Below are 16,329 nucleotides of genomic sequence, written 5' to 3' on the forward strand. Positions count from 1 at the left end.
TTTAGTAAATTTGATTGTAAATCAGGATTTTGGCAAATACGATTAGCAGAAGAATCAATTGGGTGGACAGCTTTTACTTGTCCCGAAGGACATTTTGAGTGGCTTGTTATGCCATTTGGACTTAAAAATGCTCCATCGATCTTTCAAAGAAAGATCGATCAAATTTTCAAGAAATATGATAATTTTTGTTGTGTTTATGTAGATGATATTTTAATACATAGTAAAAATCGAAATGAACATAGGAAGCATTTAGAGATAGTTTTACAAGAATTTATTAATAATGGGATTGTGATTAGCAAAAACAAAATAGCATTAGAAAAACAAGATATAAAATTTTTAGGAATGTATATCAAGTCAGGTACGATACAATTACAAGATCATATAGCTAAAAAGGTATTAGAATTTCCAAACAAATTAGAAGATAAGAAACAGTTACAAGCATTTTTAGGATTGCTAAATTATGCAAGAAATTTTATCCCGGATTTAGGAAGAAAAATAGCAGTATTACATAGTAAAACTAGCAAAACGGGACAAAAATATTTTAATAGTGAAGATATTAAATTAGTTCAAAAAATAAAAGAAGAAATTGCTAAACTTAAGCCATTAACATTACCATTAGATGATAGTTATAAGATAGTCGAAACAGATGCTTCATCATTAGGATGGGCAGGTATACTATACCAGAAAAAGCATAGGGAATCTCCAAAGTCTGACGAACAAGTTTGTAGATATTCCTCAGGAAAGTTTAGTAATGTATAGTCAAGATTACCATCAACAGATTTAGAAATTTTAGGGATAATTAATTCACTTGAAACATTTTCTTTATTTTTACATAATGAAATATTTACGATTAGAACAGATTGTCAAAATATAGTTTCTCATTATAACAAGATACATACTAATAAACAGGCAGCCCGAAGATGGGTTAATTTTGTTGATTCAATTACAGGAAATTGTTTTAAACCAATTTTTGAACATATAAAAGGTAATGACAATACATTAGCTGATATCTTATCAAGATTAATTTGTTGAACAGGTATGGAATATCGTGGACCATCATCAGCAAATAGCACAAGGCCACAAGGCAGAAGAGTTTCTTTCAATGGCATGATGATGCACCATCAACCTCCACCATTCAGTGGATTTCAAAATAGCATGAGCAGACCAGCATCACCACCAGTACCCACGTTCAACTTTAATGGCAATATTGTTGAAGGAATCAGAAATCCAACTCTGAGATACAGGTCAAGGGTACCAGGGCTTTCTGATAGGCAACAGGTTCTCTTAGATAATTTCTGGAATATCCAAATAAAGCAGCCAAGCATGAGATTAGGTCATGAAAAATTAATTAGAGCCTTGGAACAAGAGTTTGATAGCTTTAATTTTAATTTCCACCAAAACCAGCAGCATATTTATTCTCTTGAGCACAATCTTCAAGCTATTTCTAGGGACCATGAGTCATTACTTGGTAAGTTTACCAAAATGAACCAAGAACTCCAATCTCTTAGAATGCAGCAAAAGGCAAGTGACACCTTGAAAAGAGAATTAAAAATAGGTTTAGAAATTGATCAGCATAAAAGAAAAGAGGTTATTGAACCCATAGAACAAAAGGCTAATGAACCCATAGAAGAAATTAAGATTGAGCTCTTAGAAGAAGACGTTGAAATGGAGCAACATCAAAGTAATGATCAGCATCAGGTTCTGAGTGACAAAGAAAAACAAGAAAACTATGAAAGTTTTCTTAGAAATATATCTTCAGACTTAGTATTAGACGATGTTTTATTAGAAGAAATTTCAAAAGCAAAACTAAGAATAATGCCAACAGATATGCAAAATGAGATCCTGAGCAGAGCATCACAGTCCATGAAAGAGTTACAATTACAATTACAATGTGTTTTGTATCAGTCCATATTTGATCCAAAACCAGGGATGGATATTATTACAAAGATGTATCCTCCATGTCTTTGTGAGAGTACAGAGAATTGTATTTGTAAACCAGAAGTTAGCATAACTGTGGCCAGGATTGACATGAGAGATTTTAAATCATGGCATTTTAGTTATGAGCATCAGAAAAAGCATAATGAGGTAGAAGTCACCCCTGCCTTACTATTAGAGTTTGGTTATCTAGATAAAATATTTATTAACCGTATTTCTCAACTAGAATCATTTCCTGAAAAGCTTATTAAAGTAGCAGAAGACTATCTAGAAAGGTGGAAAGAAATTTGCATAAGTTTTATTAGTAGTCCTCCAGATTGGTATGTACACATGCATAAGGAGAAAGCTAGGCATATAGCCATGATCAATGAAGAGTCCTTTAGACTAAACCCTATCTCCTCACATAGGTGGACTCCTTCATACAAAGATATTTTAAAATTTAGGGGGATCCAAATGTTTGTTTTAGATGAGTTTGAAGATTTTAGGTATGATATGGTACTAGTAGCAGAAGAAGAAGATATGTATATTTACAACAAGACAAGAATCAGTCATCAGCCTTATTGGAAGCCCCAAAATTTCAAAGAAGAAACAGCGGAAATATATTACAAGGTGAAAGAAGATAGAGAAAGAGATGCGGAGCTAGTAGAAGGTGATGAACAATATTAGAATAATTTGTCAGAAGAAGAGCTGCATAACATCGACAACATGATGGAAGCCTGAAGAACTAGCTGTAAATTAGCATAAGATGAATAGCATCATAATGTATTTCCAGACAGAAATGTCAACATCGTTGTGGTCCGCATGTAATGGCATAAGAGTAAATAAAGAGAAGAGTTTGATTTATTGTAAACTTTTCATACATAAAATGTCCTTATGGTTAAGAATGAATAGTACCAAACCCTTTTCGTTAAAACTCCCTATTATTTATCGAAGATTGGTCTTTGTTTCTCTCTTTTTGTGACTAACTCTTATTTGATGCTCATTGTTTCTTTTTGAATTTTCATTTGCATTTCTGATTAGCCTATTATATAGACCGTCATTCTGAACTTAAAAATTATGGTTACAAGGTGCTTTTACTGGTAATAAAATGTTTATCTTTTCCTGTAAAGAAACAGTGAAGATGCCAAGCTTGATGAGGGTTTTAACTTTGGGAAAAATAATCATTATTATAATATTATGATATGTACACACTAGATCTATAGACTCTTAACAAACCACCAATTAAAACACGACATCTAATTTGAGGTGCTGTTTCGGTTTCGGTGCGGTTTTCAAAAGCCAAAACCAAAACCAAACCGTTTTCTACACTGGGGTTTGGTTTCAAAACCACAACAGTTTCAAAACCACAAAACCAAACCATTTGGTACGGTCCGATTTGGTTCATGTTTGGGTTTCGGTTTTCGGTTTCAAATGCTCACCCCTAGTACTAAGTGGCTTATCACACAAGTTTTATGTAAAGAGATTAAACAATTTAGCATGTGTCAGTTTACTAGAGATTCTTTCGAAGGACTATGAGAGATACAACTCACCATCCAAGAAGGAAGTCGAATCTAAGACAGTGAAGAGGAATATTATTAGACCATATTAAGTGGCATCATATATTTTGAATCTTTTAAAATCACCTTTACTAGAAACAACAAACTCACTCATAGTTTTAGCCTATCAATTACATTCTTCCATGTACAACCCCTTACTCCAACTTTCCCAGAAACCTGTATGTAGCCACATGGGTTCCTTCAGAAAATCTGAATTAAAAGGAAGGACATTGCATTTCTGATTAGCCTATGAGAGATACAACTCACCATCCAAGAAGGAAGTCGAATCTAAGACAGTGAAGAGGAATATTATTAGACCATATTAAGTGGCATCATATCTTTTGAATCTTTTAAAATCGCCTTTACTAGAAACAACAAACTCACTCATAGTTTTAGCCTATCAATTACATTCTTCAATGTACAACCCCTTACTCCAACTTTCCCAGAAACCTGTATGTAGCCTAACATGGGTTCCTTCAGAAAATCTGAATTAAAAGGAAGGGCATTGCACCACTGCCCCGTCAAAGTTTTTGATGATTCAAATACCCCTCTAATTTTGGGGTCCATATTTTTTTATGGTCAACGTTAGGCGTCTAGATGATGAGCAATTTATCAATTTGGATATCATTGAGGACTGAATTCAGATGCATAAGGTCTAAGCAAGAAGTACAGACAGATCATTCCAATGCAATTCACACTCATTAAACAAATACAGTTGAATCTGATTCTCACGGATGCATTGTTAATTACCATAACGCCTTTCAAGCATTTCACTCAGAAAAAAGAAACAACTATAATAAAATTGTGCATGACGTCGATTCAGATAATATACATGAGTTAAAAAAAGACACGTCCTATTTGCGTAGTTCATTTACCAGGTAAAGAAAGTACCTCATCTCATAACCGGTTTCCAGCTTCCTTGGATAAACAGATGTTCTTTGAGACTGCATCGTACTCACTGGAGTTGCTTGTTTTGCTTGTTTCCTCTAGATGAAGGGATAGTCAAATTCATGATTGCGCACAAGCGATGTTTGGTCAAAAAGGTTGCTTTGATCCAACCAAATCTCTCTCGTAGATGAGACGGACTCCGCACCTCTTCACCTCCAAACCAGAGCCCAAGGTTTTAAATGTGAACTCAAGGTGATGACAACTGTCTTGCCATGTTGTACCAAAGTGTTCACCAGATACAAAGGATATCCAAAGGTGCTCTTTCTCAATTTGCCCTAATTCTTCACTGCAGGCGAAGGAAGGACACCAGCCACCTACACCCAAATTCCCAGGCTTCACTTCGCAACGAAGACCATGTGCAGTGGTATGGGTTCCGTAGTTCCATTTACCAAGCAGATTAGGTGGGAGTTGTCGATGGACAGTGAAAACAGCACACAATGCATATCCAATCCACTCGTTCTTATACCAGTGTCGAGGGAGCTCCATGCTTACCACAGGCCTCTCACTTTGATCACTAAACCACTCAGAAATTTCACTGCCTGGATATATAGCTTCAAATTTATTCCCTATGTAAGGGATTCCCTATATAATACAAAATTACAAATAGTGAAGTTAAACAATTGATATGTCCGTCTTATAATAAGTACAAAATGCTTTTTTTTTCTTCTGTGTGTGTGTGTGTGTGTGTGAGAGAGAGAGAGAGAGAGAGAGAGAGAGAGAACCTCAAGGAATCTCCTTAACGCTGCAAATGCTACTTTGTTGCAGCCTTGGTCGTCAACCACTTCAAAGCAATTAATAAAACTGAAACATGATGACAGCCTTTCCTGTGAATAACTGCCTTTTCCCTCAACACTGAAGTTCAATTCTGCTGAAATGTCCGGCAATTTTTTAAGACTCTTACAACCACCCAAATTCAAAATCTGAAGCTTAGACAGCTCTGTGATGCTCTTGGGAAGACTAACAAAACTGTTTTTACTTAGATTAAGTGATACTATTGAGGACAAGCAGCCAAGATTTTCCAGGATTGTTACCTCCTCAAGATTACAGTCACTGAGATTCAGTACTGTTAAAGAAAGCAAACCAGAATCAGTGGTCGGCAACAGCAAACTCATTGGACTTGTCTTCTTTCTTCGCATCGATTTGCAACCACAAAGGGATAACAATTCAAGATTTTCCAGGCGGGAAATGGAGGATGGTAGATCATTAATAGAGGTACCGCCCACATCAAGCTCCTTCAAACAAACCATCTTTCCCAAGTTTTTTGGCAGTTCTTCAAGCTTTGAGCATCCACTGAGATTGAGACTTTTGAGGGAACGCAACTGGCAAGTACTGCTTGCAAGGGAACTGAGATTTCTGCAATCTCTCAGGTTTAATACAGTAAGGCCAGTCAGACATTCGATTGAAGAAGGTAATTGTTCTACAGCAGTCTTATCTAAATAAAGTTCCAACAAGTTTTCCATAGGTCTCACAAATTCTGGAACTTTATTAATTTTTGAACAACCAGAAAGAATAAGAATTTGAAGACTTTCCATTTCAAAACATTTGGGAAGGCGTTTAAGACTTCTGCAGTCTTTAAGATTTAAGAAAATAAGCCTTTTGAGCTCAGCAATGGATGGGTGGATCATCACCAAGTTTGTACAGCCTTCAAGAATTAATCTATGAAGATTTGGAGTAACCGTAAAGTCCGGGGTCCTGGTCAGGTTCTGGGAGTAGCTAACATTGACGAATTTCAGATTGCCTAAGCACTGTTCAAAACATTAAAGCACAAAATTTAGTACTTCATTATAAAAAAAAAATTAAAAAAAAACAACTTTTTATGTGCTACCCATAATCTGACCTTTGTTCTATTCCAAAGTTGTCCAACGCTGCTATGGGACAAGTTAACTTCACAAAGTTGCTCAAATTCAAATTCTGGTGGGAGAAGTTTTGAAGGATACCCACTCCATTCAAGAAACTTTAAGGCATTAGAAAGTTTTTTTGGCCCTTGGGCCATTCGCAAATTATGAATTCGGAGAAATCTGAGATTATGCATCGTTGAGAAGGCCTCCAAGTCCCGGCATGCCTCTTCTAATTTAGGCAAGTCTAAGGCTATACCTTCAACCACATTTGTTCCCTAACAACAGAGAATTCAGAATCAGTTCAATAGACAGAATATATATATTTTTTTAAAGAAGAAACGATAACAATTTATTAAAACAATAATATGAATTACAAAATAGTGGATAAGAAATCCTTGATCCAGCAAACCTAAGACCTTTCATCGTCCTTCAAAACCACTTACTGTATTGTTCCTCAATACATGAATGACATCCTCATGAAGCCACAACCTGCTTTGCTCTCCCGGATCCACAACAGAGTCTTTGCGTACAATTTGTTGTCCCATTTCTTGTATCAAGTCATGCATCAACACTTTGTTATTTGAAATAGTTACGAGAGATCTCTCAACGAGAACTTCCATCCCAACCATCGCATTAAATCCAAAATAATCTAGTATCTCTACCACTCGTTCCTTGTCCATTCCTCGAAAGAAACAAGCAATATCTAGAAATATTCTTTTCTCGTCGTCCGGCAGTGCATGATAACTTGTTTCAAGCATTTCAGAAATTCTTCCAGTAGGAACAGACTCCAGTTTTTCCAATGCATTATGCCACTCTTCCTGACTTTTGTGGAGCAAATAGGATCCCACAGTCTTGAGTGCTAAAGGAAGGTATCCAGCTTTATGAACCAACCGTGTAGACAGCTCCAAATAATCTTCTCGAAATTCATCATTTTTAAAGGCGATCTTCTTGAGGAGCTGCAAAGCCTCATTCTCACTTAATAAGTCAACTTTATATTTGCTATCTACACCATGCTCTCCTAGCAAATTCACATCTCTAGTCGTAATGATGACTCTGCTCCCCAAACCAAACCATTCTTTGTTTCCAGCCAATGATTTCAGTTGGCCTAAGTTGACAACATTGTCTAAAATGAGAAGAACCTTTCTCTTACATAGAATGTTCTTTATCATTATGGCTCCCTCGTTAACATTTGGAACATCTATGTCTTGCCTCAAAGCCTCGTAAAGAAGTTTCTTTTGCAGTTGCAGATCACCCTGTGGTGTTTGACTTACCCGACAAGTAATCCAGGTGAAAATTTCAAATTCATTGGAAATGTTGTCAAAAATCACTCTGGCGATAGTTGTCTTGCCTATCCCACCCATTCCGCATATCCCTATGAAGCGAACATCATTAGATTTGTTGTCCAAAAGCCTATTTAGTTCCTCTACTCTTGACTCAATTCCCACTATGTCCTCAAGATAAGATGGCACAGTTTGCAATGTATTCAAAACCCATTGAACAATTCGTTGGATAAATTGTGCCTCGTACCTATGCAGAAGAAAATAAATGTCAATCTTTCGGAAATATTTGAAAGAATCCCGAGTGTAGTCTCTTATGAGAGGACTAAATGAAAAGCTAGCTAGCAACGAAAATTCATCTCTTTGGACAGCTTAACATATGTTATCATAAATTACAGCAGGAAAGAATACAAGCATACATATTACATAGCAAAAACTGAAATAAAATAAAATTTATTTGCTACTGAAAGGAACTACCCACCCATCCTCGTCCTTGTATAGGTCAAATCCAGACAGATTGGCTAATTGACGAAGAGCATCCCTCCAGGCGCGCACTTTGTCGATATTGTCTTTGAAACGTCCTTCATGCTCGGCAAAAAAGTCACCGAAATCGCCTGTCTGTTTTCGTACCTCGGATGGGCTCACATCATAGAAGACAGGCAAAACTATCTGGCGAGCCACTTCCTTGCATTCCATAATTTGCTGAAGCTCATCCAAGCACCATGTTGACCTGGCATACTTTCTTGAAAGAATGACAATTGAAATTTTTGAACTTTTAATTCCCCGATAAAGTTCATCATCTCCAAATACGACGACTCCTCGGTTACTCAGAGCAGCACGTAGTTGGTCTGCGAAATTCCTGCGAGTGTCTTCGCCACTGAAACTGAGGAAGACATCGTAATCAGTTGTTTGCGCAGTCGCCGTGGATCCCATCGGAATACTCGGCTTTCTTCTTTTTCTTGATTGCGTGGTGGCGATGGATCCCAACGGAAATCTCTGCTCTCTTCTTCCTTAATGGAACCCCAGACCGATCAAATCCAGATCTCTCGGTCTTCTAGCATAGGAATGGAATATGAAATGTCAACGGCCAATTGCAACCGTCCGATGCGGAGCAGCAAATCTCACCCGTCTAATAAGTTCCAGTCGCCATCCACTGTTGCTCTAGTTTCTCTCGTTTTATTTTTATTTTATTTTAGGGATGTGTTATCCACACATCCTTTTTACTTCTCTCACATCCTTATTAATTTCTGTCATTTGATCTTCTTTAATTCATCCAATCCGACGGTCGAAAATTAAAAGGGTGTGAGAGAAGTAAAAAAGATGTGTGGATATCACATCTCTTATTTTATTTTTATGTGTGGTCCATTATTATTATTGTTTTTTATAGGAAAAAGAAAGTATTAAATAGAAGAACCCCTTACACATTACACTCCAAAAGAAAAGCCATATTAGTTTCCATTGGGAGATAAGCATCCCAAATGCAAAGCTCCTTTCTCTTAAGCCCAACAGACGCTATGGCATTCATAACAAAATTTGCTTTCATAAAAATATACCTTCACTTGATATCATGAAAATTTGTAGCACACCACCTGGGATCCATTATTTTGAATTAAGCACTTTTTTCGTATTTACAATACAACGTTTTTCACAGACAAACTTACCATCTAATCTTAATTTCAAGCACACCCATTAGTGCCATCACCATTTTCCATTCATAGCGGATTCAGATAAAGTCATTCATCTATCACGAAAGTGAGAAATTCATTCTCAGAGTGAAGTGAATTGAACTATTGAAGTTCGTTTCTTCTTTTCTATATTTCCTTATTTTTTTAGGTCAAAGTTTTATTTGAACTTGTAAAATTGTGATTAGATGGTGGGTAGTGAAATGAAATTGTAATTAGATACAGTTTCTCTCTTAATTGAAATTGTGAAAAGTTTCTCTCTTAATTGAAATTGTGAAATGATGGAATTTAAACTCGGAAAATTAGAGTCCACTTTTCATGAATTTTTCCGTGCGGCAATTGTTGATTTATGCGCGTCAAGTAGCCAAGCATATCAAATCCAATTCCCATCCTTCAATTCCTGACTTGTTTTTCCACATCCAGACATACTATAAAATCGGTTTCTAGTTAAATACACTTTTCTCTTTCTTTTTTTATAGAAAATCTCGACGGTACGAAGAGAATTTTATTGATATCGAAAGAAGAAGAAAAAATGCCCCTAGTTAGGGAGACATAAACTTAACCTCTCATAACACAAGAAAAAATTATAAAAGATACATGAAAAAAGGAAGACATAAACTTTACCTTTCTAGAAACAAAAACAACAAAGATACAAGCAACATCACAAGGTTAAGATGAAAGACAAGAAGGTGAGACAAACTTGTATGCCTAGATGCACATTTATTTGAGAAGCGGAAGTTAAGAAAGCCAACATAGTCTGAAGAACCGCCATAGGATTTGAATCATGCCATACCAAAGTTGGAGAAGACAAGACCATGTTAGCCAAAGTGTCTGCAACCACATTTCCTTCACGATATATGTGAGAGGATAGAATGTCATCTTCCGAATGCAATCCAAACAAATAGACTATTGCGTACGAAAAGGCTAATGAGGATCAAAATTAGTCGATTGCAGAGTAGAAACAACACTAGAAGAGTCACTTTCCAGCCAAAGACAATGTCGACCCCACTTATAAGCAAACTCTACACCAATAATAACTATTGATAGTTCTGCAAAAAAAAAAAAGAGTTGCAATGACAATTCCTTGGCAGAAACCACCATGAAACTGACCATACCAATCTTGATAAACTCATTCACAAGCAAGAGCAATGGGTCGATACTAAGCAATGGTAGCAGCCATGGACAGAGGGAGGTAAGTCCTGGGGGGAGGGCTTTAAACACCCATTCTCCCTTTTTTTCCCTCACGTACTAATGTTTAAGCCTTGCTGAGTTGCATGTATTTGGTTAATTAGTACGAATGAGCATTAGATTTCCAATACAACAATTAAAAACAAAATTAGACAATAGGGTAATAAAATTAGGCATTTGTAAAAATAAAAAAATAAAAAAACTAGCTTTATTTGTCCAAAAAATGAGCTGAAATTTTTAAGGTGCCCTCTCTTAGTTAAATTTATGGCTTCGTCCCTAGTAGCAACCCTTTCTACTTTAGGGGATAAGGACCACAAAGTTGCAATTAATATTTAGATAAAGTCAGCCCCGCTTAAAAAAATCTTGTACAAATGCAATAACATCTAAATCAACAAATCCGAGCATGATTGATAGAAAGAAGTAGGAAAAGAATCACGTCCCGGAGCACTTGAGGGATCCATAGAAAAAAAATGGCTTTTTTAAGTTCATTAGCACAAGGTAAACAAGAAAGAGCAAGATTTTCCTCTTCATTAACCATAGGTGGAATTACACCACAAACATCCTCAATTCCATTTGAAGTGAACAAAGAGTTATATAAAGACTGATAAAAGTTTACCACATGACTAGCAATATCAACAAGGGAAGATAGCACATTATCACCATCCAATAGAGTAACAATCCTAGAAGAAGAAAGCCTACCTTGAGCATAAGTATGGAAAAAAACAATATTACGATCACCTTTAGTAAGCCAAAAAGTCACATATGAAGAGCATCTAGGACAGTTGTCTTAGCCACAACTTCCTCATTAAACCTCTCTTGAAAATTCCCATCAGAAAAACAGTATTTTGGATATTATGAAGTTTGTCCTTAGCAATAGTGACATAAAACATAACAAACATGGGACACCCGTATGCAATAGTTGATTGCCATCACTTAGCAACCAAATTAGAAAAACTTGAATGTAAAGTCCACATGGATTGAAATCGAAAAGGTCGGGGGTCCTCCAAGAAGAGTAGCAAAAGCTGAGAAAACAAGACAATTGTGACCAAAAACTACCTTTGGCAAAGCTGAACAATTTGTATGAGGCCAAGACTGTAACTAGTGCAAGAAGGTAAACCAATTCCCACACACCCATATGGGTTTGCTCTCCAATACAAGAGGATAAACTAATTACTCTCCAGTGCCAGAGGGTAAACTAATTTCTCGACACCCATCTGGGTAAGCTCGTCAGTGCAAGAATGCTACATAGCTCAAAATATTGAATGCTTGAATATCAGCTAGGCAGCAAATGGTCAGGGGGCAGTAGCCACTTTTGCACTTAATAATTCACTCATCTGACACTTCATCTTGAGCAGCTCCGATCTTGGCAGTTCCATCCTTGACTACTCCGTCTATGGTAGCTAAGAAATCAAACTTAAGCAGTTTCCTTATTTTTGGCAAACAGCCCATACGTGGCAGCCCAAACCGTTGGCCATGCCACGCCACTTCCTCAGCCGATGCCAAGCCAATCCTTGGCTTTAATTAAGCCGAGCAGCACAAGCAATGGCCTCTGCCACACCTCCTCCTTGGGCCATGCTAAACCGACTCCTGGCCCCTGTCAGTCGATGTGTCGCACCACCCCAACGGCTGCCCCGTGGCAGCACCTCCCACAAAGAAGACAAAGAAATCAACGGAAGACGATTCTTTGCACGGGCAAGCAAAGAAGAATGCTAGGGGATGGGGAACAAATATCCTCTAGCTTTCTCTCTTTCTTGTAGGGATAAATAATTGCTCTTCGAAGTTGATTTAATCCCCTACTTAAGGTAGGATTAAATAGGTATTGGAGGTGATTTATTTCCCTTTCCTAAAAGAATATAATTCCAAGTCCAAGAGAAAGTCTACATCAAAGTTGGAGATTTCTACACCTGCTGCCCTTTCCTGCGAGCAGCCCAGTAGGTATTAAGGCATTTGTGTAGCCAAAAATAATCACAAGGCGACACATGGATTTTTGGGAAGAAGAAGATAAAAATACCCTTGAGGCATACTAAGATTCTTACGGTCAAGCAACAGACACTCATCACTCAACCAAGTCAAAATTGCCAAAAATAGGTAACAATTCAAAGCCTATTTCATCCATCCTCATCAAATCATTTCTACAAGATAATTCCCAATTCATTCCTTTTAAATTATGTTGATTGGCTAATTAATAGATTTATTACCTAATTAATCTATTAATAGCCAATTAAACCACCAATTACTCCCAAAAAACACACATAAGGTCGGTCACCTTCTCTCCCAAGGGGGCCAGCCATGCCTTATAATTTCTACCTCATTTTCCCCTTTCATTAGCTAATCAATTAGGCAATTATTCTATTAATTGACTAAGTAATTAGTTAATTATTCCATAACTCCCAATTTAACACAAATCAAGAACCTAGCCCACAAAGGGAGCTAGATGGCCAGTCCTCTCTCATCCAAGGAGGCCGGCCACTCTCCTATTTAAACCCCATCATTCTCCTCAAAGTCCACTTCCAACTCTCTTGCTAAAATTCTTTAAAAATTCTCAAACACTTTCTCTCTAAATTCTAACTTTGATATCAAAGATTCTCTGACCAAAGCTGTCACAGCCCGTCCCGGAATTATAAATACCGAGGACATGAAATTACAAAAGTGACCTTAAACGGGATTAAGGTGCGTAAATTCGACATTTAGTTTTATCTAAAGTTCCTAAACTATGGTTAATTAGAATGTTAATTTATGTTAGGGACTAAAACTAGGTTGTAATGTTGTGTTTGGGATTTAGGTAGGGCCTCATGCCCTGATTCCCTCCCCATTTTCCGTATGCACACTCTCTCTCTTCCTCAGACCTTCACACTCTCTCTCTCACCCTCTCTAACTCTCGGGCAACCACCTAAACCACCTAAAATCAACACCAACGCCGGATTTAAAACCACCATTGCACTCCTGAGGACTTCACGATCACGTAGGTACCAGTTTAAGGTGAGTTTCATTTCGAAAACCCTAGTTTCTAAAGACACCGTGATTATGTATTGTTCATGATCTTTGAAGTGGTTGTGTTTTAGGCCAAACTAAGATCATAGTGAGCTTTAGGAAGTCCTAAGGAAGCTCGGAGTGGGTTGGTTGGAAGTTTTGGACGTCGGAATACCTAGTTCGACGTTTGGCCGAATTTCGTGAAATTTTGGAAGGTATGATCCCGTGGTTTTTAGTGTTTAAAACCCTTCCAACGTGATTGTACATGTTAAATGCTTCAATTTGGTATAAAATTCGAGAAAATTGGACGAAAAACGAGTGAGAATAGTTAAATAGAATTTTTTCCCAGTTTTCCGGTGACCGGAGTCCGGCGAGGGTGAATCGGAGAAGACGACGGCATATTCCGTTATTTTTAACGGAATATGCTAACGCCGTTAGTTAACCTTAACGGAAACCGTTAGTTTTTAACGAAATATTCCTAACTGCCGTTACTGTGCCGTCAGCATGCATGTCACGTGGCCGCGCGTGGGGGGCGCGTAGGTCCGTGCCATTTCAGGCGCGTGGGGGCGCGTGAAGGGTCAAAAAATTATTTTAAAAATATGGGGATGATCCTGAGATTGTGTAGGTCATCGTGGTATATTCATATACCCAATTTGAGCATCGTATGAAGAATTTATTTACCTAGTTTGGTTTAGGTGCGTTAATTGTGCGTTAAATGACGTTTTTAGTTATTTCACTTCTAGGTGGTACTTATAACGAGGACGAGCACATCCAGGGGCGTCAAGGGGGTTACGACCCGGCGACATACCAGTGAGTGGGCATTTGTTTTTATATATATACCTATATACTCGATTTCCCCAGAAATCAAAATTAAATGAAAAGTATATTGAAATGAAATGAAATATGATTTGATTGCCATGCATAGAATGTTATGAATATTATGAACTGTCGTATGATGCATATATGTAAGATGGTGTTGTGGACGCACAAGTGAGTATCAGGTGAGTATTTAATTACTGTTATGACGATGATGATATATATTGAGCTCATATCCTGCACCATGGTTTAGTGCTTATAGTATTCACCGCATCGCACGCTGGCCTTGGATCCAAGTAGATGCTGGTCGCACAGTCCACGCGGAGTGGGTGCGACGGGCCAGTCGTAGAGTGTTAGTGAGATTTCGACTGGTGGGTGACCTTAGATTATGTGTACAGATGATTGATGAGAAAAGCACTAGAGCGTAATATTAACCATTAAGTCGTATAGACTACATTAGGTGGTTCCGACTTATGTGCAAAAGGCCGGACAGGTCACAGAGGTAACTCCGGCAGAGTGAGAGTGATAGATTTTGAGCTCTAGGTTCAATCGTTCAGGACCATTAGAGGGCCTCCGATTGATTACTTTCTTTTACCTAATTTATATTATGTCAATGCATTCATACTAAACTGTTGAATTTGGCATGGTACATTCTTTATTGAATCTGTTATAAGATTGATGATCGAGATGGTTGAGATTTATATATGCTATATACTATTTTTCTGGGAAAGTATACAGGTTTTCAAAAAGGGGTTATAAATGTGGATTTAGGAAATGATTTGGAAAAGCTTTATTTTCGCCCACTCACGTTTTCTGTTTTTCGCCCCTCCAGGTTCTAGTTGATAGTTGAGGCGTTGGTGGCCTACGAGGACTACTTCGGCGTTCTGACATACTAAATAAATGTAGGATTTCACCCGAGGGTGTTGTAAATTAGTTATGGTCCTACTTGACTGCACCTAGACGCTTATGCTTTGTTTATGTGTGTTTAGTACACTCTTAGGCACATAGAATGCTAGGTTGTTAATAACTGCAATTAGTGGTTTTCGTTGACTCGTATATTATTATTTAATCGTTTCCGCTTGCGTTTATGGTTACGTCACGCTCACGTGACGGCCAGCACGTCCTAGTCTTCGGGTTAGGGTGTGTCAAAAGCCCCCCTCCCACAATTCATCGTGGGCATGTGAGGCTTTTGGCCTTGACCAAATGTGTTAATTGTTTTGTAAGTGTAATTTTGTCCAAGATCAAAGAGGAGGAAATTTGCATCCACACAACCCCTTCAAACCGCACCAAAAAATCAAAACATCCATTCGAAACCTCAATTTCTGAAACCAATTTCAAGTTCGATTCAAGTTTCAAACAATAATCAATACATCAAATCCAAAATTTCTCAACCCAAAAACTTCATTTGAAGACGAAAACCTGAAAACATTCGAGATGTATATTTGCAGAATCCAAATCAGAGAAACACAGGTATGAACCTAGAACTTCTTATATTCTTGATGATTTCTTACTTTGATTTACTACATATGTATATTTGCATTTTGAGATTCTAAAAAATAAATTATATTTCCAATTCAGAGTATTCTGATTTGCATCCAGACGAAAATGAACAAAAAAAAATTGGGAAATAAAAGCAACATAGAAGAAATAGAGGTACATACTACAAAATTTCTAATATTCTCGATGAATTTACAGTAATATGTAAGTTTGCACGATTCATATTCATTGAATGGGCAATGTTTCTGCAAAATGGTATTTTTTTTACTTCACTTTGATAACGCTTGTTTTCTTATAACCTTTAAATAGTCTTTTCTTGACCTCATATGTTGATTACTTAAATAACTTAAATAAATATAATCAACATTCTATTACAATGGTTCCATAAATAGTACAGTTTTTTTGTTTCTATTTGATTAACAATATGGATCCATAATCAATATGGTGTTTTAGTTTATTCTCTTAAATAACATGCCCTATTATGGATCCAGAATCAATATAGTGAAAAAGAAGGACATTATTGAAGCGTACCAAAAATACTCTAAGACGAAACTCCTGAAGGGCGAAAGCTACTGCTTTAATTATATGTGCACATCTCATCCAATCCCTCTTATTTGCAACCTCCGTAACATACATCACATGG

At 37.2% G+C, this 16,329-nt stretch overlaps 1 protein-coding gene across 2 annotated transcripts; it reads right to left on the reverse strand.

The window, feature by feature from the left end:
* Nucleotides 1-860: 860 nt before the first annotated feature.
* On the reverse strand, nucleotides 861-8,584 carry LOC103444553 (TMV resistance protein N-like). 2 transcript variants are annotated; one of them, XR_003776510.2, is made up of 6 exons: nucleotides 8,015-8,584; nucleotides 6,700-7,783; nucleotides 6,256-6,531; nucleotides 5,141-6,163; nucleotides 4,362-5,000; nucleotides 861-1,532 (listed from the first exon to the last, which is right to left on the reverse strand). XR_003776510.2 is itself a non-coding variant. In XM_029109042.2 (5 exons), exons 1-5 carry the CDS (start codon nucleotides 8,464-8,466, stop codon nucleotides 4,506-4,508), a joined length of 3,330 nt encoding a protein of 1,109 aa, XP_028964875.1. In that variant the 5' UTR covers nucleotides 8,467-8,584; the 3' UTR covers nucleotides 4,127-4,505. The 2 variants fall into 2 exon arrangements, 1 of the variants encoding a protein (XP_028964875.1); XM_029109042.2 differs by lacking the exon at nucleotides 861-1,532 and having other exon boundaries at nucleotides 4,127-5,000.
* Between the last annotated feature and the right edge of the window lie 7,745 nt (nucleotides 8,585-16,329).

This window comes from Malus domestica, chromosome 10 (genome assembly GCF_042453785.1).
Source record: "Malus domestica chromosome 10, GDT2T_hap1".
NCBI lineage: Eukaryota > Viridiplantae > Streptophyta > Magnoliopsida > Rosales > Rosaceae > Malus > Malus domestica.

Coding starts and splice junctions, on each gene's coding strand:
- LOC103444553 (XM_029109042.2), bottom strand. CDS start 8,466: ATGGGATCCACGGCGACTGCGCAAACAACTGATTACGATGTCTTCCTC. Junction 7,784..8,014: donor CTATACAAGGACGAGGATGG/GTGGGTAGTTCC, acceptor TCTTCTGCATAG/GTACGAGGCACAATTTATCC. Junction 5,001..5,140: donor CGTTAAGGAGATTCCTTGAG/GTTCTCTCTCTC, acceptor TGTATTATATAG/GGAATCCCTTACATAGGGAA.